Below are 26,196 nucleotides of genomic sequence, written 5' to 3' on the forward strand. Positions count from 1 at the left end.
CATCATCGCCACTTTCACAACCCGGAGGACGCCTTTGTTTATGCTCATACCTACCCTTTTCACTCCTAATTCTCTCTCAGGTCTCCTTCCGCTGTCCAAGTCCTTCACAGTGGATGTATAGCGCTTCTTCTCAGCATCGTCCCCCTTCTAGCGACATATTTTTACTTTTTAGTATCGCTTCAAAAGACAATATTTAATATATCGTAAACAGAAATGACGTTTTTCAGTTATTCTAAAAGCTTGCGTAAATGTTTCATATTTTTAATCGTGTTATATCGGTACTCGTATTTTAAAACGATTAACCTGAAGAGCGGGAAGCTTTGTACCGTTAACAGCTCAGCCCCGTCCGTGCGAGGCGAGGGCCACGACCTGTACCTCGAGTCTGATAATGCATTTTCTATTATATATGATTTTAATGTCATGACGTGTCAACATACCAATGGCGTTTTAATTATACGTGTGGGATCTGCACTCATAAGTATTAGGCTACGAGGCGCACTTCATATACAGGCTGGGCAAAATAAAATTAGCTTAGACAATATTTCTTGCACCTCAAGATAGGCAGCCAAACTTACATCTTGCGGAACTGGAGCAGATGATGTAAGTTGGGTAGCCTATATTACAGTGGAGGAAATACTAGTACAGTATTTTCCAGACCATGTTTATTTTGCTCAGCCTGTACAACATGGACTGGATGGACAATTGACCATTATGTCAATATTTGCCATCGGAGATTTTTGATGGCCAAACAACTAACGAATGGTGCTTGAAAACGGTCTAAGGCGTGAACTGTGCAGTAATGCGTAAATGTACGAAAATCGAACTGTTGTAAGCGGCATGGAGCCATTTTAGAAATGCTAGGTAACTGTGGACCCGATTGAAAAGAGACTCATCGAACTTCACTCTGTTAGGCCAAACGTGGACCCAGAAAGGTTAACGTCTGCCGGCCGGGCAGTGTGATCTGAAGCACCTGTAACTCACAGCGTGAGCAGAGCAGCAGAGGAGAGTCGAGGTACGCACCCTGGGGATGCTGGTGTCGTTGATGTCCCAGTCGGCGTGATGGCGCGACGGCGTCGACGTCTGCGTCGTCAGGCGGCAGTGCCCGGCGCCGGGCACGCTCATGGCCGGCGGGGAACCGCCCGCCCGGCGGCTCCTGCAACACAGGGGCGGGCAGGGTCACCACAGCGGCTCACCTGACAACGTCGTAACAGGCTACAAAAGGGTCGCGGTACTCCCATTAAGGAAAACCGTGTTGTTAAGTAGTCAACAGACACCTAGTGTACCAGATTATCGAAGAAATTCTGTAAAAGCTATTTACAAAGAGACAAAACTATTATCGAAGATAGATGAAACTTCTCAAAACAAATAACAGTAACACAGGGAATTAGATAAGGATGTGGCCTTTCTCCAACTCGTTTCAACATTGACATAGATGACTCAGTCAGGACTCGGGGACAAATTATCACCTACAGCATACATACCAACAAAGAGAAATGTTTTTATACTCTACTATGCGGAGATGACCAAGTAATAATCCAAGAGAATGAAGATAATTTTCAAAGAACCGTTTATCATCTTAGTTTACTGGCTTTTAATTGTAAGACGAACATTTCCACTAATAAAACAAAGATTAGTATGTTGTTGTTGTGGTCTTCAGTCCAGAGACTGGTTTGATGCAGCTCCCCATGCTACTCTATCCTGGGCAAGCCTCTTTATCTCCCAGTACCTACTGCAGCCTACGTCCGTTGCTTAGTGTATTCATCTCTTGGTCTCCCTCTACGATTTTCACCCTCCATGCTGCCCTCCAGTACTAAATTGGTGATCCCTTGATGCCTCAGAACATGTCCAACCAACCGATCCCTTCTTCTAGTCAAGTTGTGCCACAAACTCCTCTTCTCCCCAATTCTGTTCAATACCTCCTCATTAGTTATGTGATCTACCCATCTAATCTTCACCATTCTTCTGTAGCACCACATTTCGAAAGCTTCTATTCTCTTCTTGTCCAAACTATTTACCGTCCATGTTTCACTTCCATACATGGCTACACTCCATACAAATACTTTCAGGAATGACTTCCTGACACTTAAATCAATACTTGATGTTAATAAATTTCTATTCTTCAGAAACGCTTTCCTTGCCATTGCCAGTCTAAATTTTATATTCTCTCTACTTCGACCATCATTAGTTATTTTGCTCCCCAAATAGCAAAACTCATTTACTACTTTAAGAGTCTCATCTCCTAATCTAATTCCCGCAGCATCACCCGACTTAATTCGACTACATTCCATTATCCTCGTTTTGCTTTTGTTGATGTTCATCTTATATCCTCCTTTCAAGACACTGTCCATTCCATTCAACTGCTCTTCCAAGTCCTTTGGTGTCTCTGACAGAATTACCATGTCATCGGTGAACCTCAAAGTTTTTATTTCTTCTCGATGGATTTTAATACCTACTCCGAAGTTTTCTTTTGTTTCCTTTACTGCTTGCTCAATATACAGATTGAATAGCACCGGGGAGACAGTACAGCCCTGTCTCACCCGCTTCCCAACCACTGCTTCCCTTTCGTGTCCCTCGACTCTTATAACTGCCATCTGGTTTCTGTACAAATTGTAAATAGCCTTTCGCTCCCTGTATTTCACCCCTGCCACCTTCAGAGTTTGGAAGAGAGTATTCCAGTCAACATTTTCAAAAGCTTTCTCTAAGTCTACAAATGCTAGAAACGTAGGCTCGCCTTTCCTTAATCTTTCTTCTAAGATAAGTCGTAGGGTCAGTATTGGCTCACGTGTTCCAGCATTTCTACGGAATCCAAACTGATGTTCCCCGAGGTCGGCTTCTACCAGTTTTTCCATTAGGATATTCCATTAGGATTTTCCAAGGAAAATGCCATATGAGATCTATAATTACAATAAATAATGTAATACTGGAAGGAGTAACCTACTTTCAGAATCTTAGCTGTTACACAGGACGCAATTTCGAGCATGAAATCGGTAGCAAGATCATAAAATTTAACGAAGCCTGTGGGACAATTATAAATACTCTACCAAATAGCAATAAAATAACAATAAGAAGAAATAAAAGCCAAGAGGGAGAAACAGATGATGTGTTAGAAACTCATGGGAGTACCTACTATGTTCTATGAATTTGAAATCTTAATTAAAACGAATTCTGGTTGTCCGACTGTTTGGCTTGGCGACCAAAGTCATTCAGGGAGAGGGTACCGTATTATCAGAAAATGATTTTTTGAGCAAATATTGCAGCACAAATTATGTGAACTATTGAGCCAGTTCTCAAATGTTCGAAAATATAAGGAACATTGAAATGAAAACGAGACACGTGCAGTCGAGACAGAGGGGGAGAAAAGTAAGTAAACAGTTGGTTATTTCAAAAGTAATCGCCATAAATGTTAATAAATTTGTCCCACTGTGACACAAGACGGTCACAAGTCCTTCACGGATATGTGCGCCCTGCCACAAGTTGCCAAGGTTTCTCGAGTACGCTGCAGAAGTTTCGATGGGAAGTCCTTACAAATCCTCCATACAGTCCCAATCTCTCCCCATGACATTTTCGTAATTTTGGAGCCCCGAAGAAAAACATTCGTCTCCTTTGAATTTCTTCGAACGGAGAGGAGCACGCCTGGGTGGAATCATTGTTCACTAGGGAACCCCAAACATTTTCCCATCAAAGCATTGACCATCTTGTCTCACAAAGGGATAAATTCATTAACAGTAATGGCGATTACTTTTGAAATAATGAACTGTTAACTTACTTTTTTGCCCTATGTCTCGTTTTCATTTGACCGCTCCTCATATATAAAATGTTGCGTCAATGATTTGTTATTGCCTGTGCTGTACAAGCATGCGTTTATAATTCTAAACAGTATTACTATTTTCAGTCCAAAACTGCTAGAGATTAATTTTACTGCACAAAACTGGACAGCGGGACTGCGGAACTCTCCAGCGCACGGGGCCTGCGGCATGCGCCAAATGGATAAACTGTCTCTGGACTACACACAAACTGCATTGCAAACACCTTTGTTTAACTCAGAATGCAGAGTGCGTATGTGACGTAAACACGACTGCAAGAGGAGACAGTACCACAGGTTACACAAAAGTCGTACATACAATACAGCCATGCGCTACTGACACAAGTCCACCTAACGGAGGTGAAGTAGGGACAGGTTCAAGGCAAAAGCAAACAAGTGGCCGCTTGAGCGCCAAGTGAAAATTTTTACAGGTCTTACTATGAGTCCGCGGGAAGGCAACTGATGTCTGAGATGGTGTGAGGGGAAGGGAGGGGGCGAGACAGACCTGGGTTTCATCCTTCGAATCGAAAAATGTAGCGGAGAGTATAATAAACATGACCGCCTGGCTAGCCGTGCAGTCTAACACGCTGCTTCCCGAGCGGGAAGGCGTACCGGTCGCCGGCACGAGTCCGCCCGGCGGATTAGTGTCGGGGTCCGGTGTACGGGCCAGCCTGTGGATGGTTTTTAAGGTGGTTTTCCATCTGCCTCGGCGAATGCGGGCTTGTTCCCCTCATTCCGCCTCAGTTACACTATGTCGGCGATTGCTGGGGGCCGAACCGCACAATACTCCTGGGTTCGGTGTGGGGCGGCGGTGGGGTGGGTGGGTGGACTGCTTGGCCTGTTTTGAGGTTGCGAGCCACTGAGGGCTACGTCGGGACGAAGCCTCTCCGTCGTTTGTAGGTCCCCGGTTCAATACACACAATACACAATGCAATAATAAACATGGCTGGATACAGCAGCTTTTATTTTCAGTTGACGGAGATTGATACCTAATAAAATGAATGAAGAGTAGATACAATGCGCAGAAGGAGAAATGCCTTTCTCCGTCTCATATCGAGATTATTAGAAACCAGACCGCGGCTATTGAAACAACAGCTCAGCGACTTTCGGAAAGACAAAACCGAGACCCATGGTTTTGAGCAGGTGGTGCCGCAGAGCTAGTAAATATTTGAAAATAATCACATTTCAAATACACCGAGAACTGCTGATGGAATAACCTACAGCAAGGAGACTGGCTGAGCAGTACTTTTGTTGAACATGTGCAGGAGGAAGGTCACAGATACAACATCAGCACAGAAGTGCTGCAAATAGTCAACAAACAGAAGAAAATTTAACCTATTAGAAACACTAGAGATGAGCAACGACTTAGTTCAAATCCCTACCTGGTTCTAAATGATCAGTTACAGCTGATCACAATTTCACTCTTAAGGTTAACTTGATCCATCAAACCATACGCTCCCAGAATTCAGTCCCAATGATCACACACATCCCACAAATCTGTACCACTATAGAATCGTCATTACACCCTACTTAGTTTTTCATTACAACTTATATATTTTAATATTGTGTGTTTTCGTTACGTAATGTCTTTGGCACAATCCAGCTCGTAAACCGTAATTTAACACTGTGATTTAACAACGTTGGTGCATAACTCTAGTGATGACGCAAGATTATACATTTCTCAACTAATCGCATGAATAAAGATTCTGTGTGTGTTGATAGTATCTTTGTTTCTAGCATTCCGTTTCCTGTACACTAATGTTTCCTGCGGACGCCAACCAGTTCTTTCCTGACTCTGGACTCGATACGCCGAAACCTTTACGACTAAACGAATATTAGTAGACCAAATAGCAGTTTGATTACTTTTTAAATCCTAAATAAACCTTGATCAGCTACCTGCTTCAGTCCAACGATCGTCATTAGAGCTATAAAATTATGTTACGGAGTGTGCAGAGTTTGCTCCACATTAGAGGATGATTTTGACAGTGAGAACAATGTTTAAATATATCACTGCGTTTTGTTACTGACGACAGTTTCTGTGGAGCTAAAAAATCCTTCTTTTTGGTTTCGACGCCACAGTAAAACGTTACGAGACAAGCTAAAGTAAATAATTGTATGATACATTCATCAAAGCCAGCAGTTAATAAATGTTCATTTCATCAGCAGCTCTTGAAGGTTTTGAAATATGACATTTTAAAGAGAATTAGTTCAAAGACATTCATGATAGTCTAGAGTAGGCAAATATAACAAAGTTACCTATCGAAGAGAGAGAAGAGATTAGGATTCTAAGGACGAGAAGTACGAGACTTAAACGAAAAAAAAAAAAATCGAACGAAAACAGTACTCAGTTCTCCAATGTGTAGGAAAGAAATCGACAGAGATGAGATACAAAGTTTTCAATGATCTGGTATTCCGAGACGAGTATGTACACATTTTCCTCAGTCACTCGCTCCTGTTCAAGGATTTGACAACTACGGACAAATACGTAACGTAACGATGAAAACAGAGGCTGAGACGAAACAACGACAGTTAGAAGAGACGCCGGAGTAATACGGGATGTGTGAATCGTAGTAGAGCCAGAATTTCTGTGATAGAGAAAGACGTAAAAAGCTATAGGCATGGGTAAAATATGAATAAAGAGGAGCTAGGCAAGGTAGAATACATTTCGTCTGTATTGTATGATAAAATTTATTAGTGAGAGTTGGTACCGGAATACGCAAATTGCGTGGGATTTATTATTTCAAGAGGGGATGGTAGGCTGCGACGCCAAATGGGATGAAAAGTAGTAGTTAACGGAAGGTAGGCTATATCACCTGTAGCAACAACCGGGTAAGAATGCGAAGAAATTATTGTGCAAACGCGAGGGCGTAAGTGGGTCGTGTGGCAGTTTAAGTCACCGTGTTTCACCATTCGGTATCCCGGCTCTTTCAACATTACGATGCAACACACGTGCTGTGTTTGGTTCTATTTATTAGCTAGCAATGTCGCGCTGCTTAAATGTTCCAGTAATTTAACCGTCGATTCGTGTCAGTTTTCGTATTCTCGTATCTCGTGTTAAAATGGAGACGTCCACAGCAACTACTGTTTACTGCACATTATTTGCTCAGTGGAGATACCTTTTGCTGTTTCTGCAGTAATGGAGCTCCCACGTGCGGGGCATGTTGAGTGTCATTGGAAGAGAACTTGCCCCGGCGCGGCATTCTGTGTACCTCTGTGTCGTGGACAAGCCATCAGAGTCACATTACACGCAGAGTCCGAGTAAATTCAACTCCGCGGAGTGCTGACCGCGGACATTTGCAATTCTTTCTGTGCTGACCGATGGAAAACACAAGTAACAGAGTGCTGCGCGGGTTATAAATAACGCCGAGCTAAGCGGCGGGTGCCTTAAACGGCGTAACGGGAGCTGCAGCAAGAAACCAGCCGTGTAATTAGGGGCTGGCGGAACAGGTAAACGGCGGCTTAGAGCCACTTGCGCCGTATTCCAGTTGGAAACTGCAACAGCGTCTCAACAACATTCTGCCTCGGCGTTCTTGGTCCGTTAAGAGATTTATACTCGTCGCGGAGCCGGTATCTTCCATCACTGAGTCTACAAGTGAAGAAGAGATTAACTTTAATGCGCTGCTGAGTTGGGCGGTGGAAATATTGCGACTATGGAAAAGCGTACACATGTAATACGACTATCTCTTTTCAAGTTTTTCGGAACGACCATTAGATGAGGTTATTCAGATGTGATGTTACTATTGCTTTACAGTTCATCATTTGTTATTCTTAAAACAATGACAGCTCAGAAATTGGCCTAGTCATTTGTTTACATCTACATCTACAGTGGGTGAATCAAGTAATAAATAAGCATTTCATTTGAAGCAGAGAAGTTGAATTTCTAGTAGATACAATTAGTATTTTTTTCAACTTACAATCAGTTGCAAAGTTCAAACCACATCGAAAATCCACTGAAGCTTCTGTCAGATGTTTTGGGTAGTGTCCTTGGCGCACTTTTCAGTTCCGAGCGCGCAGTGAGCACGTAAAGGTGCCTGTAAAACAGTGTCTTCTGGCAAGTGTGAAGTGCCTGTTGAGGGGTTTCGCCTGATTTCATGCTGCCCGCATAACTGTGACGTGTTCCCTTCTCCATGACAATTCTTGGCAACACACTGCATGTGCAACGAAGATGCTTCTGCAACGTCTTCGACGGGAAGTATTCCACCACCCACCACACAGTCCAGATTTGAATCCCTCTGATTTCCATCTCTTCGCTCACATGAACCACTGGCTATGAGGACGAAATTTCGGCGTACACAACGAGTTGCAGACCAGCGTAGGAAATATTGGCTGAAATCACAGGCGTCATGTCTAAGTAGAAGCGGCGATTATGAAGAGAAGTAGCAGGAAGTTATAGCTAAATGTTGCAAATAAAACGTTTTTGATTCTCACTGTGGTTTCCATTTCGCGAACGACCGGATGTTGAAAACTACAAGGCCCCGCATATGGCAATAATGAACATTTTTGTCCCGTATTTTTTAAGCAATGTGAACTGTTAGTTATCTTTCTAGCTCACTCTGATAGTTTGGTATGAAATAAAAAGATAATTTCAATATGAGCCTTTGTAACATTAAGTATTAAAACACTGAACTAAATTTTCCAAATATAAAATGTACGTTAATTAAATGCAACATATCATCCGTAAAAATTGATCTCTGGTAGAGAACCTCCAAACTTACTATGCGTTGTAACAGCAGAATAACTTTCGGTTGAATATCCGTATCAAGTTCTGTGAAAAAATGTCAAGGTGCATTTTGAGGTAGAGGGGTTTGCATTTTAAAAAATTGTTACGTACTGAAAAATAAAGTCAGATGAGAATCGCTGGCGTGGTATTTTAAGAACAAGAGCGCTGCCAACTGAAGTATTGTTGCCGCTCGATCTAGTAATATCACTGGTGTGTATAATTCGAATAAAATTTTGTGATACATTTACATCGACGATAAACGAGAAAGTTAGTTACCAACCACTAACAACAATAGTATTAAGGTTCCCTGACTTTGATTTATGTAAGGTGTTAAAGAAATATTTCGAACGTTTGTGATATTGGCAAACATTCTGTTACCGAGCAAATCGATAATAGCATATTGGGTTAATGCAGCAGACCAGGAAATTGAATTGCAAAAGAGAGAACCCAACATTCGTCCAAGTTCTGGCAACCAATCAACTCCAGGAAACACTGTAATTGGTTTACAGAATTTCGTCATGGTCATGCTTCCATCAGCAACAATTCTACATCTACATCTACAAACCGCAAACTACCTTGGATGTGTAGCGGAGGGTACTTTGTGTATCGGATCACTCCCACTTTTTCCTGATACATCAGCGAATGGAACGCGGGAATAACGGTCGTTGGTAAGCCTCCCTGTCGGGTAGAATTTCTCTAATATTAGTTTGATGGTCTTTTTTGTTAGATATACTTTAGGAGGAAGCTACATATTGGTTGACTCGTCTAGGAACGTACGTCCTCTGAATTTTAGCTGCAGGGTGTAACGTGATGGAGAACGCCTCTCTTGCAGCGTCTGCTACAGAAGTTGGTTGAGCATCTCCGTGACACTTTCCCGCCTACTGAATGAGCCTGTAACAAAACGTGCTGCTCTTCTTTGGATCTTCTCTATCAATCCTCTATGGTACGAATTCCAATATAACGAGCAATACTATAGCGCTGGTCGAACTAGGACTTTATAAGCTGCCTCCTTTGTGACTGAACCACATTTCCTGAAGATTCTTCCGACGAATCTTTCTAGCATCTGCCTCACCTGCGATAAATTTTATGTGGCACTTCCACTTTACATCGCTCCGAACTCATACTTCTAGATATTTTGTGGATGCGACCGTTTCCAGTGAGTGTTCTGTAATCGTGTGATCATACGAAAGTGAGTCTCTCTGCCTGTTAATGCGCAGTAGGTTAAATCTGTTTACATTCCGGGTCCGGGTCAACGGTCAAATGCTGCACCAAGCACCCAATCCTCAGAGGAATTCAATCAAAATTGATCGTTGCTAAAAAAAAAAAAGTGTGTGTGTGAGAGAGAGAGAACGTCGTCCACGCTGTGATTGAAGTGGATCAGCACGTGACTTACTTACGGTGAGAGTGTCGTCCTTAGGCTTACAGAACACTACGGCACTGTAGAAAATGCATGAACAGCCATCTGCGAAAATGATCTGTCTGCTCCCCAAAGATTGCTCACAACTTGACCGAAGCTCGGAAACGAGCTTGCTAAGTGTAAGGAAATGCAGAAAAAATTCGACCGAGAAAACTTAAAATCCGTATACAACGTCTTAAAATTTGAATGAGCCGGACACTGAACAGAAATAAACAGTATGGGTGTTCCCAGATGAACCGAAAAGTGCGCTGGACTTGCCGCGATCGTTGCAACAGAAGATCGAAGAACAGCTATTGCTCAACGATATACAACAATTTCTTTGTCCAAAATCATTCATTACATCAGGAAAAACAGGACACGACGTCGCAACATTCTTCATGATGACAATGCCATCTGTTATACAGCTCGTCAAACGCTTGATTAGTTGACGGAGAAAACCATGGGGTTAACGTCTCATTGCCAATATTCACCTGATTTGTATCCCGACCACTTATTTTTGTTTCCTTTTGCCAAACGATTTCCATCACCTAGAGAAGCTGTTGAATGCATCCAGAACCGTATTTTTGAAGTAATAACATCGGAGTGCGAAAGATGTTCCCGAAACTGTTCAGGATGGTATTTCTTCTGTATAAGAACTAGATTCACTTAAGGGAGCTATTTCATATGTGGAAGAAGTATCACAGCTGTTTTATAGACTTTGTAACTAGCACACGTCAATTTTGCAATAATTAATACATGTTACTTTTGTAATAATGTGTGTAATTTAAATTATATATATGGACCCTCTGAGTATTTACTGTCATCAATAAGCAACTTTCGAAAATGTGACTGCTGATCAAGGAAGATCTCCGCTCCTACGCAGTTTCTTGTGAGTTAACGCAATATATAAATTTCATAATTCGAACTTTTATGTAATGAGTCGATCTATGTGGCTAAACGGAGAATGTGATTGTTGGAAAGAGTACGACTGTTTAAGGTCCATAAAGTTGCTCAAAAAGTTGAAATAACCACTATTACTGAAGAACTATATTTAATTCCTTTTAACAATATGAAGGAAGAGGTAAGTTGGTAACAAGCATACGAGAATGGGAATAGCCACCCGTGTTTCTGGTGTAACAAGTCGATTCTCTCGTCTGATTGCAGTTAACTCTGAGTGAACAAGTGCAGGGTAGATTGCAGTTAATTCTGCGTGAATATGTGCAGGGTATCCAAGGAGAAATGATCAATATTAAAATATATGACAGAAACGCTCATTTGAAGCAAAAAACTTCACATGGACATGTGCCCTATTCCAAATGATTTCCGAGATAGAACATATTTAATGTATAAGTAGTTTTTGAGAACATTTTCTCAGTACTTTAAAACGAAAATCAACGGTGTCGCTGGAGCAGGCGTTACGGACTGCAGTTGACGTTCGTGGAGTTCGTAACACCTGCTCCGTTCACCACCAAGCCTACCAACATGGTATGATGTTTGAAGGTGGTCCTTAACTGAGCGAAACCGTTGCGATAGAGACAGTTTAAGTTCATTTTAAAATATTTAATGTACATTTGTTTTCGGGCTAGTAGCGCGGACGTATGTGCCTTACCCAACCAACCTCTTTGACGTTCTTTTCTTGCCCAACCTTCCGTGTTTTCAGCCCCTTCGCTCGGGACGTCTTTCTGCCACGAAAGTAACCTGTTGAACGCACAGTTGTCCTTGGTGTGTTGTGAGCCAAATAGTGTGAGGGACTGAGAGTGTATCAGAGAGAAGTGTTCGTTAACTGCGTTTGTACTCGCACTGGATAAAATGCCATACACCTACACTAATGACAATTGTGCAGGATAGGTATATGTTTCGGGCTTCTGCGATGGTAGTGCTCCTGCTACTGAAGAATATCGTTGGCGCTTTCCGACATGTCGAATCCCCCATCGTAGAGCACTTACCAAAGTTTTCAGCACGTTGCGTGAAACAGGTATTCTTCCAAGTTCCTGTTTTTCATCTGAACGTATAGGAACATGATCTCCCAAGAGTGCAAAAAAGCACTGAATTTGACCGTGGAATATTCGAACATTTATTGTGAACCGCATAAAAGCTGTAGTGTGAATGTGTTAAAAATACTTATTTTTCAATTCATACTTTGTAAAAGGGATGTTGTAATGTTTACTAGCTGTTGTAAGTAAATCTGACAATGTATTGGATTATACAGTAAATAAATGAGAATGTACGTTAGACGTGTTTCACAGGCATATGTCCATTTGAAGCTTTTTGCTTCAAATGAACGTTCCTGCGATATCCTTGAATTTGACCACTCCTTCTGGGACACCCTGGATAGCACAGAACATGGCAGTATCGGTTCCACTCGGGAGCAGCTCTACCCTGCATCTCTCGGTAATACGCGGTAAGTTTTAAACTGATTGGTATCTGTTAAACGGGCTGGTCTCGAGGGAACCGCTGGAGGAGAACGTCGCTCACATGATACAGGAAGTGGGTGCTTGTTCCCTCCTCTAGGCTGCCCTTTGTGTTCTAACATGGTTTCTCGAGTGTCCCGGCCATCTTTTGTAGCGGCCCGACACCCAACACCCTTCGGCGCTGACGCCTCGACAGGCGGCGATGTGGCGAAACAAAGGACGAGCGCGTGGGAGTACGTGACCCGCCGTCGCGTCCAGAGGGCCGCTCTGGATCGGGTTCCGCTCGGCTGCGCATCTATTCGTACCGTGGTGGGAAGCTGTCGCCCGCCGCTCAGCCGCTGGTTAGCTTCTTTGCGCTGCAGATGGCAAATGTGCGTGCCACGAAGTCAACCACTTGCTGCTACTCAGGGGTCAGCGAAACATTTTACACCAACTTTTGTGGAAAAAAAAAAAAAAAACGACACAGCCGTATCGGAGGGTTATCTGCAGAGAGGTCCGAGCAACATATGGTTCCTGAAGAGGAGCATCGGCCTTTTCAGTAGCTGCAGGGGCATTAGTCTGGATGAATGGCTGATATGCCTTGTAACGTTAGCCTACGAGGCCTGAGTACGTTGATACTGCGAACGGCTGAAGGCGAGGCGAAACCCCCGAGGATGTGGAGCTCTACTGATTGATTTAATGACGGTGGCATCCTCTTGGATAAAGTATTACGGAGGTGAAACAGACCCTGTTTGAGGATCTGCTGGTCGGCCCGCCCGGCCAGCCGCGCGGTCTGACGCGCTGCTTCCCGGGCGGGAAAGCGTGCCGGTCCCCGGCACGAATCCGCCCAGCAGATTAGAGTTCCCGGTGTGCCGGCCAGCCTGTGGATGGTTTTTAAGGCGGTTTTCCATCTACCCCGGCGAGTGCGGGCTGGTTCCCCTTATTCCGCCTCAGTTACACTGTGTCGGCGATTGCTGCGCAAAGACCGTTTCCATGCATGCGTACAACGTAATTATTCTACTACTCAGACATTTGGCGTTACACTCTTCTCGTATGAGAAGTTCCTGGGGTGGGGGTCCACTGCGGGCCGAACCGCACAATAACTCTGGGTTCGGTGTGGGGCGGCGGTGGGGTGGGTGGACTGCTGAGGCCTGTTGTGGGGCTACGGCGGGACGAAGCCTCTCCGTCGTTTCTAGGTCCCCGGTTTAATACATTCGTACACACATACATCTGCTGGTCGAAAGTACTGAGGAGGACATTAACAGAAAAAAAATCTCTGGATTGTGAGGGAATTAGATTAGGAAATTCAGAGGGTAATAGCAAGAAAAGTGTGTCTGGAGAAAACTGTAACATAGAACAACAATGTAAGTGTCAGGAAGTCTTTTCCGAAGATATTTTCCTGGCGTGTGGTCTTGAACATGTATGGGTCAGAAATGTGGACTACGAACAGTTCGGACAAGAAAAAGAGTAGAAGCTTATGAAATATGGTGCCACAGAGGAATACTGAGGACGTGTAGATTGGATAACTGATGCCAAATCGAATTACGAAGAAAATAAAACTATGGCACAACTTGAATAACAGAAGTGATCTGTTGCTGCGACACAAGTGTGTGCGTGATGGTGGGGAGGTGTGGAGTAAAACAAGTAGCGGGACTAGACCAATGCTGGACTACAGTAAGCTAATTCACGTCTAATGAACAGCGCAGGCTATGGGTGTATTCTTCGAAGTGTGACGTCATATGGTAAGCATGTGACGTCTGGGATATTTCGTTTGGTTGTTTTAATTCTAAATTTCGGGTGCATATTTGGATAACATTATGTCGTGTATTCCTTGTGGAGTGTAGGTTAGATTAAGTTTTTCACCAGACCTGTGTATGTATAGTGGAGATGCGAGTGTGGAGAATTATGTTTTGAGTTGCAGTGACAGACTGAACTTAGCATAGCCTGAGGTCAAGCGTTAGTAGGAACGCGGTAGTATGGAAGATATCGAAAGTGTCATGAGAATCTTATTTTGACTCATACACTAGCGACCTGCACCGGCAGCAGCATGTATCCACGGCTGGGCGGCTTGTGCTGCGCAGCGCTGAAAAGTTCTGTACACAAAGCTTTCTTCTGAATCAGTCTATGTATCAGTGAACGCCATATCAAAATCTCTACAGGTACTGAGCTTAGTCGTCACATACAGTCTCGAAAACGAGGCAGGGTATTAAAATTGAGTCATACGTACATATGTGTGGAGTGTCTAAGTGTTAAATTGACAGCCCTGTTTGAAATTCCTATTTTTCCTCTACGGCCCAAAATTTTTTAGTTTTTAACTTGTCTGAAGGCACTAGTAACAAGAACATTCCTGGCACCTAAATTTCCTATTCCCTCGGAGGTCTTGTTAGCTTGTTCTGCTGATGTTTTTGTGCTATTAATGACATCAACACTTGATCGTTACTTAAAAATTCTTATCTCCATTTGGTAACGGCATGGTCGGTCTACTGGCGCAGTATCGCGTTTTAAGTAATTCCGCAGGTTCTAGTGGATCCCGGTTGTAGTAATTATCCAGAGAAGAAGAGTCTTGTACACAAACATAAATTAAAAATTGAATAAAATAAACACCTGACACAAAAAGCCTTTAAAAAGTAAAAAAAAGGTGTTGCCCCTTTAAGTTTCGTATAAGCAGCGGGGGTGGGGGGGGGGGAGGGGGGCCCTAAGTAAATAAAAAATAAAAATATGTTAACACCAGGCATCATTCTTAGAAAAGAATACCTTCACTATTGCTGGCTATAAGTCTCTTCTGTTTGCCGTCATCTGGAACCGCGCGACCGCTTCTGTCGCAGGTTCGAATCCTGCCTCGGGCATGGATGTGTGTGATGTCCTTAGGTTAGTTAGGTTTAAGTCGTTTTAAGTCTAGGGGATGATGACCTGAGAGCCATTTGAACCATTTGTTTGCCGTCATCTCTTCGATGCTTGTGCGTCCTACATCGGCGCCTCAAAATAGCTAGTGAAGTTATAATTACTTATAAAATAAAAATATGAAAAGCAGTCTGCCTTTGATCTACCTAACACTGACAAAGAACAGAGTTACCTATTTATTTTGTATCATATTTTACATAATTACGTACGAACTTAGCTTAATGCATTATTCTGTCTCACGACACCTACGTCCTGCAGTGGTTTGATGACAGCGTACTGACTGACGCGCGAGTCGCGAGTCGCGCGGTGCGCGGTATGCGGCACGCGGGCCGTGAAATGGCCAGATTCGGCGACCGGAACGTGCAGTAGTGTGACGGCAGGCGACGTTGACGGCCATGTCTGTAATGCGAATTTTTCGGAGCAAATTAATTAAGACTTGGGCTCAAGAATATGATATTATTGCTTTGATATTTACGTTCATTGCCTAGGTAGCTGACTTGTGTTTAAACTTCATCTTTTTTACTATTTGTATGTATTTTGTTTATGTTTTATTTACTTATCGGTCTGCCGACACGACTACGCTTGGGTCAATAAATTACTGCTTATATTAAACAGCCGGCCGCGGTGGCCGAGCGGTTCTAGGCGCTTCAGTCCGGAACCGCGCGACTGCTACGGTCGCAGGTTCGAATCCTGCCTCGGGCATGGATGTGTGTGATGTCCTTAGGTTAGTTAGGTTTAAGTAGTTCTAAGTTCTAGGGGACTCATGACCTCAGATGTTAAGTCCCATAGTGCTCAGAGCCATTTGAACCATTTTTTTTATATTAAACTTCAAGGGGCAATACGTATTATTTTCTTACTTTCTAGAGTTTTTTTGTGTCGTTCTTCCTAAAATTTTAATTGTTCAGCTGTTCAAATGTGTGTGAAATCTTATGGGACTTGTTTAGGTCATCAGTCCCTAAGCTTACACATTACTTAACCTAAATTATCCTAAAGACAAACACACACACCCATGCCCGAGAAAGGACTCGAACCTCCACCGGGACCAGCCGCACAGTCGATGACTGCAGCGCCCTAGACCGCTCGGCTAATCCCGCGCAAATTTTAATTCAAGTGTATTTGATGCTTTTAAACTTCATATTTTACTAGCAGACATGGTACGATCGACACTCTATCCCCACATCCACACAAATACTTCCCGGGGCGGAACACGAGATTGCGACGAAGATCTTTTTCACTTATGCGATTTACGTGTTTCCTTTTTTAATTCACACATATATTCATTGACTATGTTTTAGTATATATTTAGCTAATTTAGGCAACATAAGCAATAAGCAGTGGCGATTGTTCGAAATCAGGTCGGAAGAAAGTGGGCTGCTATTGGCTCTCTTGCAATAGGCTGCTTAACTATTGGGGCAAAATAATTTTATTTAGTAGTCAATTGTAGACCTCAAAAATAACTGCGAAGAGGTCTGCGAAAGCATATGTTTATCTTTTACACTTGAGTCACGATCACCCTTTTTTCTGCTTTGAAGCCCGCATCTCGTGGTCGTGCGGTAGCGTTCTCGCTTCCCACGCCCGGGTTCCCGGGTTCGATTCCCGGCGGGGTCAGGGATTTTCTCTGCCTCGTGATGGCTGGGTGTTGTGTGCTGTCCTTAGGTTAGTTAGGTTTAAGTAGTTCTAAGTTCTAGGGGACTGATGACCATAGCTGTTAAGTCCCATAGTGCTCAGAGCCATTTTTTTTTTTTTCTGCTTTGAAGGTGCTGGAACAGGCGACTTCTAAAGCCAAAAATCATCATTGATGTTCGACCGTAAGAGATGCACATATGTTCTCTAATACTTTTATTAGATCTCCACAGTCCAGTGCTAGGTAGCTCTTAAGTATTACGTAGTTTACATCAAGAGAGCGCGTCAGCGGAAAACATTTTTACATAATTTAATTCGTGAAATTTAAATGGCTGAACAGGCTCTCATGGCACACAGCTAATAACCGTCCCGATTAAACCAGCTTTCAAATAAAAAAGAACTGTATTAAAATGTGATCTTTCGTTTGGGAGCTACGTTGCCACGGATACAAACGTTGAAATTAGAACACCCCTCTGTGTGCATCGTCGGTTAAAAGTAGTCTAGCGTGGAGAACTGGATCAAACCAGTCTTTTCACTGAAGACCGCAACAACACTGAGGAAGAGGCAGAGGACGGAGTAAGATTGAGAGCGTCCATCCGATACCTGTCGCGAGATGTGTATCCCAGGGAAGGTGTATTGTAAACTGTTGCGCCTGCACGGCAGGCAACCAAGCGTTGCGGCGCGTGCTGCGCGGTGCCCGCCTCGAGGGGCGCCTGCAGACGCGGCGCTCAGCCTCCATTGACGGCTGGGCTGGAACCGGTCCAGGAGCTGCTGAATGAACAGTTACTATGGCAGCGTTACGCAACGCGGCGCGCGCCACTCGCCGCCCGCCGGGCACGCGCTGCGGCCGGCTGGCACACTTCCCGCTGGCTGCTCCTCTCTTCCTCTCCCTCCTCCTCCTCCTTCAAGCGGTAGCGGCTGGAGTCCAGCGCGCCGCGCCGCGGCGGTTTTCCTTCCGTCGCCAAGGACGCCGCGCTGCGCCTGCTGGCCCGCGCATCCAGTACACTTCTCTCTGCCGGCGCTTGTTTTCTTTTCTCGCCGCTCGGGTGATTACACGCCACACATTATACTCCCACGTACTCTCATACGCAATGACTTCTGCTTGAGCGCGAAAGTTTACGATTTATACTTGCAAATCCTCCTACAACGTGTGGTGCAGGCAATTTCCTGCATCGCTGCCACTTCCGCTCTTTCCAGTTCCAGTCGCGAACGGTGTGCTGGAAGAATGACTAATGATAAGCTTCCGCATGCGTATTTTTTTTTCTTTTCTTTTTTAACGCTCATGGTCTTTTCGCGAGTTACACACTACCTTATAAAAAGTGGCTCTGAGCACTATGGGACTTAACATCTGAGGTCATCAGTCCCCTAGAACTTAGAACTACTACTCGTGGCGTCTGCCATTGGAGCTGGATGAACATTTCCGTGATAGTTTACTAAATAAGTCCGTGAGGAAAGGCGCAGCTCGTCTTTTGATTTTATTTATTTCCTTTATGAGAACTACGTGGAGAGAATGCCAGACGGGAGAAAACAACTTGAATATCTGTCTCGCAACGGTTTTCTAAACCACCTCCTCCTTGAGTGAATCACACTTCCTGAGGATTCTTCAAGTACCAATCACCACTTCTGCTCCTTCTACTGACACTGCTATGGGACAGGCGACTCGATAATTTGATTCGACTGTGGTGTTCTTTCCTACATGGAGCTTTCGCTTGTTAATTGTTTTACCTGTTTCCGCGAAGTGATAAGGAGAGAGCGGCATGGAACAGTATGTAAACTTTACAAGGACTGAAACTTCCTGGCAGATTAAAACTGTGTGCCGGACCGAGACTCGTACTCGGGACCTTTGCCTTTCGCGGGCAAGTGCTCTACCAACTGATCTACCCAAGCACGACTCACGCCCCGTCCTCACAGCTTTAATTCGGCCAGTACCTCGTCTCCTACCTTCCAATCTTCATAGAAGCTCTCCTGCGATACTGGCGACCGCGCGACTGCTACGGTCGCAGGTTCGAATCCTGCCTCGGGCATGGATGTGTGTGATGTCCTTAGGTTAGTTAGGTTTAAGTAGTTCTAAGTTCTAGGGGACTGATGACCACAGATGTTAAGTCCCATAGTGCTCAGAGCCATTTGAACCATTTTGATACTGGCGGAATGAAAGCTGTGAGGACGGAGCGTGAGTCGTGCTTGGGTAGATCAGTTGGTAGAGCACTTGCCCGCGAAAGGCAAAGGTCCCGAGTTCGAGTCTCGGTCCGGCACACAGTTTTAATCTGCCAGGAAGTTTCATATCTGCGCACACTCCGCTGTAGAGTGAAAATGTCATTCTTTACAAGCACTACTTTTGGACATGCTAAGTCATTTTCGATGTATCGGCACTGCCTTAAGACAATGCCAAAAACGACGGGGATCGCCTTTGTCACGATCTTGCCCATTCCGCTGCGTTTTAATGACATCACTGATACTCCTTTACACTTCGACGAGGAACTACGGAAGATCATACAACGTAGGGAATATCTCTTGTAGGCAAGTGTTAATATGTATTGTTTCAAGCAAATGTTTAGCTCTTTGTCAAACATTACCTCATTTATGACTTGGAGATCTCTTGGTAAAATGTAAGTGCCGTGTGGCTAGGGCCTCCCGTCGGGAAGACCGTTCGCCTGGTGGCAAGTCTTTCGAGTTGACGCCACTTCGGCGACTTGCGTGTCGATGGGGATGAAATGATGATGATAAGGACAACACAACACCCACCTGGGAATCGAACCCAGGCTGACCACTCAGGTACCAGGGGCGGACAGATCTGTTCGTGATAGTTGTTTGTTACACGAAATTATCTCTTGAGTGACATGCGTTTCTGTAAGTCTTTAGAGTCGTAAAAGTTCAAACATCGGTTGTACATAAATGCAGAGTTTCACAGATGAATGGCAGTTGTTGGTGATAGAACAAATAAATCACCGCATTTTAAAATTTTTTCCATCTGGTGTTAATCTTTGGAGTTGTGATACGTCCCTTAACAGCGAAAATTTATGCATTTTAGGCTTCCCTGCTTCTTGTGGAACTGAATTGATCATTTTGGGGTTTTAGGTAACACCTTTTCTCATCATGAGATGTTATATGTTCAGTATTATTTAGGCTAGTAAATGTTAAATTTTTCTGTAGCTGGTTAGTAGTTAAAGCAGTAGTTAAAGTCATCCTCGCTTTTATTATAGTGATTGCCAGGTAGCCAAATACCAAATACATGGAACGGTACAGGCGCTAAAACATATTGCAGCTGGCCGACTTGTCGCACTATTTTCTGACTTGCGACTCGTTTAGCAGGACAGGTGCCTTCTTCTGATCTGTAGCATCCATCAAAATCTCTCCATAAACAGCCACATGTTACATTTTCTGCGGATTTGACGTATCTATTGCGCTCTGAATCGCCTTGCACGATTTCTTTTTATCTAATTGGCGCAGCCAAATTCACGAGCAGACTGCTTATGTTGCAAATAAAAACTGTAGTTTTTCTTAGCCTTGAACAAGACCCATTATTTCGCCTTTGGATGCATTCGAGGCGCACAGTTGCTCGTTTTGCAAACGTTCTCGAGTAGCTATGCATCAGCCAATAGCATGTCTGTGCCGCTCGCTTGGAAAGGCCAAATGAGTTCCTTGCGAATATGAGTGGTTCTAAAACGATCCTTTGGAGGACGCCCAACGTTGTACATATTTCTCTAACGACCTGCGCACACGGGTGATGCGGTAATGTTCCATCATTATTTGCAGAATGTAATAATTACAGCTGACTTTGGCGACGAATGAGTTTTACGCGTGACGCGTTTGGCCTTTAGCACGGAAAAGTGTGCTCAGAGTAACGATCCGCGCGTCTTCCTCAGCCGTGCGCTGCTCGGGAGGAAATTCGCACAGCAAAGCCACGGCCGCCCGCGGAGCAGACCTTGCGCGCACGGACGCCCGGTTTGGGACGTAAATGCCCTCACCGTTAAGGCTGATCCGTAATTACAGACAGTCCCCTGCTCCCGCACCGGTCAACAATATTTTTTATACCTTCACCACAGCAAAAACTAATTTAATACGGTTTACTCCTGAAAACCAGTCCCCACTGTCAAGGTGACCGAGCAGTCGGCTCGTTTTGGTGTCAGACCGCACGTAAGTCCACAGGCGCTGTTGACAGCGGAATCGTGTCTCTAGCTGCGGGCCTAGCACCATCACTTCCAGCGCACTTCCATGGTGAAAACCGCTGTATCACATACTGCGAACAAAAGCAATTTCAGCCGCCAGAAGCGTAAAGTAGCACGGCGTGTTGTGTGCTTCTGATCGTGTAGTGACAGCGCTGCATGTAGACTATTGCTGCTGTGAATGTATGAGAAAGTGTCTTCTTCTTCTTCTTTTGTTTTCAATCCGTAGGCTGGTTGTCAGCAGTTTCCGTTACCTATCTTCTGTACTTCTTTTCAGCTCCCAATATGTTGCCAATTTCAGGTAGTATTTTCACTATCTGATGAACTGAAGTCTTGGACTTCATCTTGCATTCTTTCCAGGAATTTTTCCTTCTATTAATTTCACAACTCAAGGGGGTAACGCATAGGTATGCACAGATGTCCAACCCATAGGTACCTCCGTTCCTTGAAAATCTTTTTTCTGCCTTGTTGTTGCTGGTCGGTCTCTCTGTCCACAAAATCTTTAGGACTCTTCTCCAACCCCATGATAAAAAGTGTGTAGTCGTTTACGGTCTGCTTCAGCTACCCTTTACGTCACAGAGCCATAGATCGCAACGCTAAAAAAAGTTTTTACATGCTGTTTCCCTGCCTTTAAAGTGATGTATTTCAATGTTAGCAGCTGCGTCTTCTTGTTGATGCTGTTTCTGCTTGTACAATTCAGTATGTAATCTACGCTATGATCTACAATCCTCTGTTGTTATATTATCCAGCTGAACACTTTTTTTAAAAGTCAGTAAGCCTACATATAAAAATACGTCAAGGAAAGTTTTGCATCACCTAGGTTCCGAGAGTTCCGGAACCTGTACATAAAATTTGAATAGAGGTCAACATAAACATCATTTCCACCCTTTTTGTTGCTCATGAAAAGCACACATTGCTTGTACCACAATACAACGAGACCTTCAGAGGTGGTGGTCTGCTCTACCAAGTACTTTGCTGTCTCTGACAAAATCAAAACGTCTTCGGAAAATCACTGTTTTTATTTCTTCTCTCTGACTTTTAATTCCTTCTCTGAATTTTTGTTTTCTTCGCCGCTTGCTCAATGTACAAATTGAATAACATTGGTGATAGGATACAACCCTGTGTCACTCCCTTCTCAATTATTGCTTCCTTTTCATGCCCCTCGACTCTTATAACTGCGGTCTGATTTTTGTTCCCTGTATTTTATCACTGCTACCTTCAGATTTTCAAAGAGAGTATTCCAGTCGACAATGTCGAAAGCTTTCTCTAAGTCTACAAATGGTATAAGCGTAGGTTTGCCTTTCCTTAACCTGTCTTCTAAGGTAAGTCGTAGGGTCACGTGTTCCTACTTTTCTCCTGAATCCAAACTGATCTTCCCCGAAGTCGGCTTCTACTAGTTTTTCCACTCTTCTGTAAATTTTTTTAGTATTTTTCCACTCTTCTGTAAATGTTTTTAGTATATTTAGTATTTCGCTGCCATGACATTAAAATGATATTTCGGTAATATCCACGCCTGTCAGCATCAGCTTTCTTGGGAACTGCAGTTATTATATTCATCTTGAAGTCTGAAGGTATTTCGCCTGTCTCATACATCTTGCGCACCAGATGGAAGGTTTTGTCATGGCTGGTTCTCCCAAGGCTATCAGCAGGTCTGACGGAATGCCGTCTACTCCTGGGCCTTGTTTCGACTTGAATCTTTCAGTGCTCTGCCAAATTGTCCTTGCAGTACCATGTCTTCCATTTGATCTTCATCTACGACCTCTTCCATTTCTATAATACTGCCTGCAATTTCATCTCCCTTACACAGACCCTCTACATGCCCCTACACGTTGACGCTATAACAGCACCATACAGCTCAGCAGCAAATAGAGTGGAGGCAGCTTTATTATACGAAGACGGTGGCGTTCCGGCGGCACTAGTTACAAGCACTCTCCATGTTCGACGGCGAGGGTCGCCTATGTCAGGAATAGACTGGTGGGAATAGAGACGGGTGGCTAAGATCAAAGAAGCGAGATAAGGAAACTGCCGAGTCGTATAAAACATTGCATTCGGGAAAGCTAGCGCTTGTTTATCGAAATGTATTAATCAGTACCGTGCGGTTACTCGGAATCTCGTAGAACTGTCCCCTCGCTTAGAATTAGCTTCATGGCTGCACTGCACTAGGAATGGGACGCCGGCAGTGGAGCGACAGGTAGGCCTACGTCGTATTGGTTCGGTTCGCGCGCCTGCGAGCAAACTCCGTGCTGTCCTTCTGGATATCAGCAGCTGGATCGACTGGCTCCGCTTCTTAGAGATTCGGGGCCGTATTTCGAGGAGTTTTGCAACGCCATTGTTCCCCCGTCGTCGCGTTTTGGCAGGAAGAGGCACGCCCTTGAAATCGACATTGTTAATGCACACCAGATGACATTCCGTTCTCTGAATCTTCAACGCGACGAAAATACATTCTTGTTTACTTTACTGCGTCGCACGCGCGTTTAGTAGAAGCAACGGCGATTCCACTTAAACTTCTTACCTAGACACAGCATTTAGGTACTCAGCTGGTACTCGACAAAAACTCGTATCTCATTTATCGCCTCGCGTTGTTGTAGTTTACATTTACATCTATTCTCCGCAAGCTACCTTGCGGTGCGTGGCAGAGGGTATTTTGTGTACCGCTGATATTTCTCCCCTTTCCTATTTCAGTCTCGATTGGCTCGCGGGAAGAACGATTGGCGGTAAGTCTTCGTGTGGATTCGAATGTCACTAATTTTATCTTCGTGGTCATTCTGCTAGATACACGCAGGGGGAAGCATTGTGTTTGTTGACATATCAAGAAACGTACGCTCTCGGAACCGTAACAGTAGACCAGTTTTCTATGGAGATCACCTCTCTTGCAGCATCTGCCACTGGAACTGCTTGATCGTCTCTGTGACGTTTTTGTGCTTACTAAAAGAACCTGTAACAAAATGCGCTGCTCTTCTCTAGACCTTCTCTATCTATCCCATCCACTACGGGTCCCATACTGCCAAGCAGTATCCAAGTACTGGTCTAACGAGGGTTTTGTAAGCTACCTCGTTTGTTGATCGACTACATTTTCTGAGGATTCCTCCAGTGAATCTCAGTCTGGCATTAGTCTTTTCTGCGGTTAGTTTTATGTGGTAATTGCACTTTAAATCGCCCCGCACGCATACTCCAAGATATTTTATAGAAATAATTGCTTCCAGTGACTGTTCTGCACACAGTAATCGGTCTGTCTGATCTCTTGTCTGTATACTACAGCATCATCCGCGAAAAGCTGCATGGAACTTCCGATGTTGTCTACTCTATACGTCAACGGCCTTGCCGCAGTGCTAACACCGGTTCCCGTCAGATCAGGTAAGTTAAGCGCTGTCGGGCTGGGCTAGCACTTAGATGGGTAAATAACGGTCGTATAACATTTCCTTTTACGTCTGAAGTCTTCTAGCCATTGAGAATGACATGCTGCCAGGACGGTATTACTATGGGTATTCCCTAGGACTATCTCTTGCCTCGAAAAAAAGTCGATAGCGTCCCCTCATTTGTAATTAGTCTCACGGGGAAAGCATCTCTAGCTATAAGGGATAAAACCGAATAAACATTATTTTTAAGTATGGAGACCTGTCTGTTATAACAAACATCATGGTCATTTACCTGAGAAATTCTGCATTTGTGTACAGTTTATGTCTGAGTGTTGCCAAAGAACATGGCGTTGAAGAAACAATACAATCATGACCACCAGATTCACGAAAGCCATAAACTATGTGCTATTTAGCAAAAAAAGAGCAACGGCCTCGGCGTAGTGGATACACAGGTTCCCGTGAGATCACCGAACTTAAGAGCTGTCGGGCGTGGCCGGCACCTGGATGGGTGACCATCCAGGCCGCCACGTGCTGTTGCCATTTCTCGTGGGGGACTCAGCCTCGTGATGCTAATTGAGGAGCTACTCGACCGAATAGTAGCGGCTTCGGTCAAGAATACCATCATAACTACTGGGAGAGCGGTGTGCTGACCCCACACTCCTGCTATCCTCATCTGAGGCTGACACGGCGGTCGGATGGTCCCGATGGACCACTTGTGGCCTGAAGACAGAGTGCTTTATTTAGCAAAGAGCTAAACATACGTTTGAAACACTGTGAGCGTATGTTAACAGTTAGAGTACTTACAGAGACATGGTCCCCAGAAATTGAAGTTACTGTGTTGTGGTACGCTCCTCCCTTACACGACATCGAACGGGGAATTTCAATGAAGTGATTATAACGCAAGCTGATGGAACAGCTCATGGAAAAGATCTGGAGGATGTGATCATTATGTTTTTTTGTTACTGAACTACTGGGGCGGGGAGGCTGCGCAACTGATCCAGCATGTCCGCGTGCCATCCGTGTCAAGTGTGCGCGCTTTTCCATTGTTGCTGTATTTTAATCACTTCAGAGAAATATCACTATTGCACCGCTACGAGGAACAAGAGAGGTACGTATGACAACGAAGCAAGTTCTATTTTCGGAATATAATTCTGTAGGTATTGCGTGTGTCAACATATGCTAGCACTGCTTGAAGTAAATGTTTAGCGTTTTGCGAAATAATGACACATTTACGATCTTTGTGAATCTGCTGGTCGTAATTGCGTATTGCTTCTTTGGCGAGCTGTACTTCTGTAAAGAGTTAAGTTTCGTTAGTTTAAGTAGTTTGAAATCGCTTTTATGCGGTTGTCAGCTGTTAGAGATTGGATACTTCCCTTAGTAAATGCAATACCCAGTTGCTGCTTGCTGCCAGTCTCTCTGACGGTTTCTTTTTTTTTTGCATTTTTGTGTAAAATAATCAGATCACATCAGTCTCCTAAGCCAGGACACTGTGCGAACGGCGATGTATATTCTGAGTTATTGCGTGGCGGCATCGTACCAAACTTGGCAACTTTTGAAGTTCTTCATATTGCCACTGCGATTTTCAGCTTTAAAATAGCCCATAATCCGGCACGTATTCCACATTCTCTTCATCAGTGTCGTGTGACATAATATTCCGGAATAACTCTTTCCAAGCTGTCCGCTTGGTCGCGTTTTCTCTGCACGGGTTTCCTCCTAATCGGTCCAGCTTTCGAGTCTCCTAAAGCCCTAAAGCAAAACTCGCGCTAATCTCTCGGTTTGTGTGTTAACGGCGCAATGTCAGTGCTACGGTATGCGATCGGCATTTTAAGATCAGATGCAGGCAGG

General features: G+C 44.2%; 1 protein-coding gene across 2 annotated transcripts in view; it reads right to left on the bottom strand.

The window, feature by feature from the left end:
• LOC126262423 (uncharacterized) overlaps positions 1-26,196 on the bottom strand; it is a 97,197-nt gene that overhangs the window by 37,525 nt on the left and 33,476 nt on the right. For both annotated transcript variants that reach the window (XM_049959058.1, XM_049959057.1), the window contains exon 2: positions 1,021-1,153. In XM_049959058.1, coding sequence (XP_049815015.1) covers positions 1,021-1,153 — 133 coding nt within the window. The remainder of the gene's footprint in view (positions 1-1,020; positions 1,154-26,196) is intronic.

This window comes from Schistocerca nitens, chromosome 6, assembly GCF_023898315.1.
Source record: "Schistocerca nitens isolate TAMUIC-IGC-003100 chromosome 6, iqSchNite1.1, whole genome shotgun sequence".
In the NCBI taxonomy this organism is placed as follows: Eukaryota; Metazoa; Arthropoda; class Insecta; order Orthoptera; family Acrididae; genus Schistocerca; species Schistocerca nitens.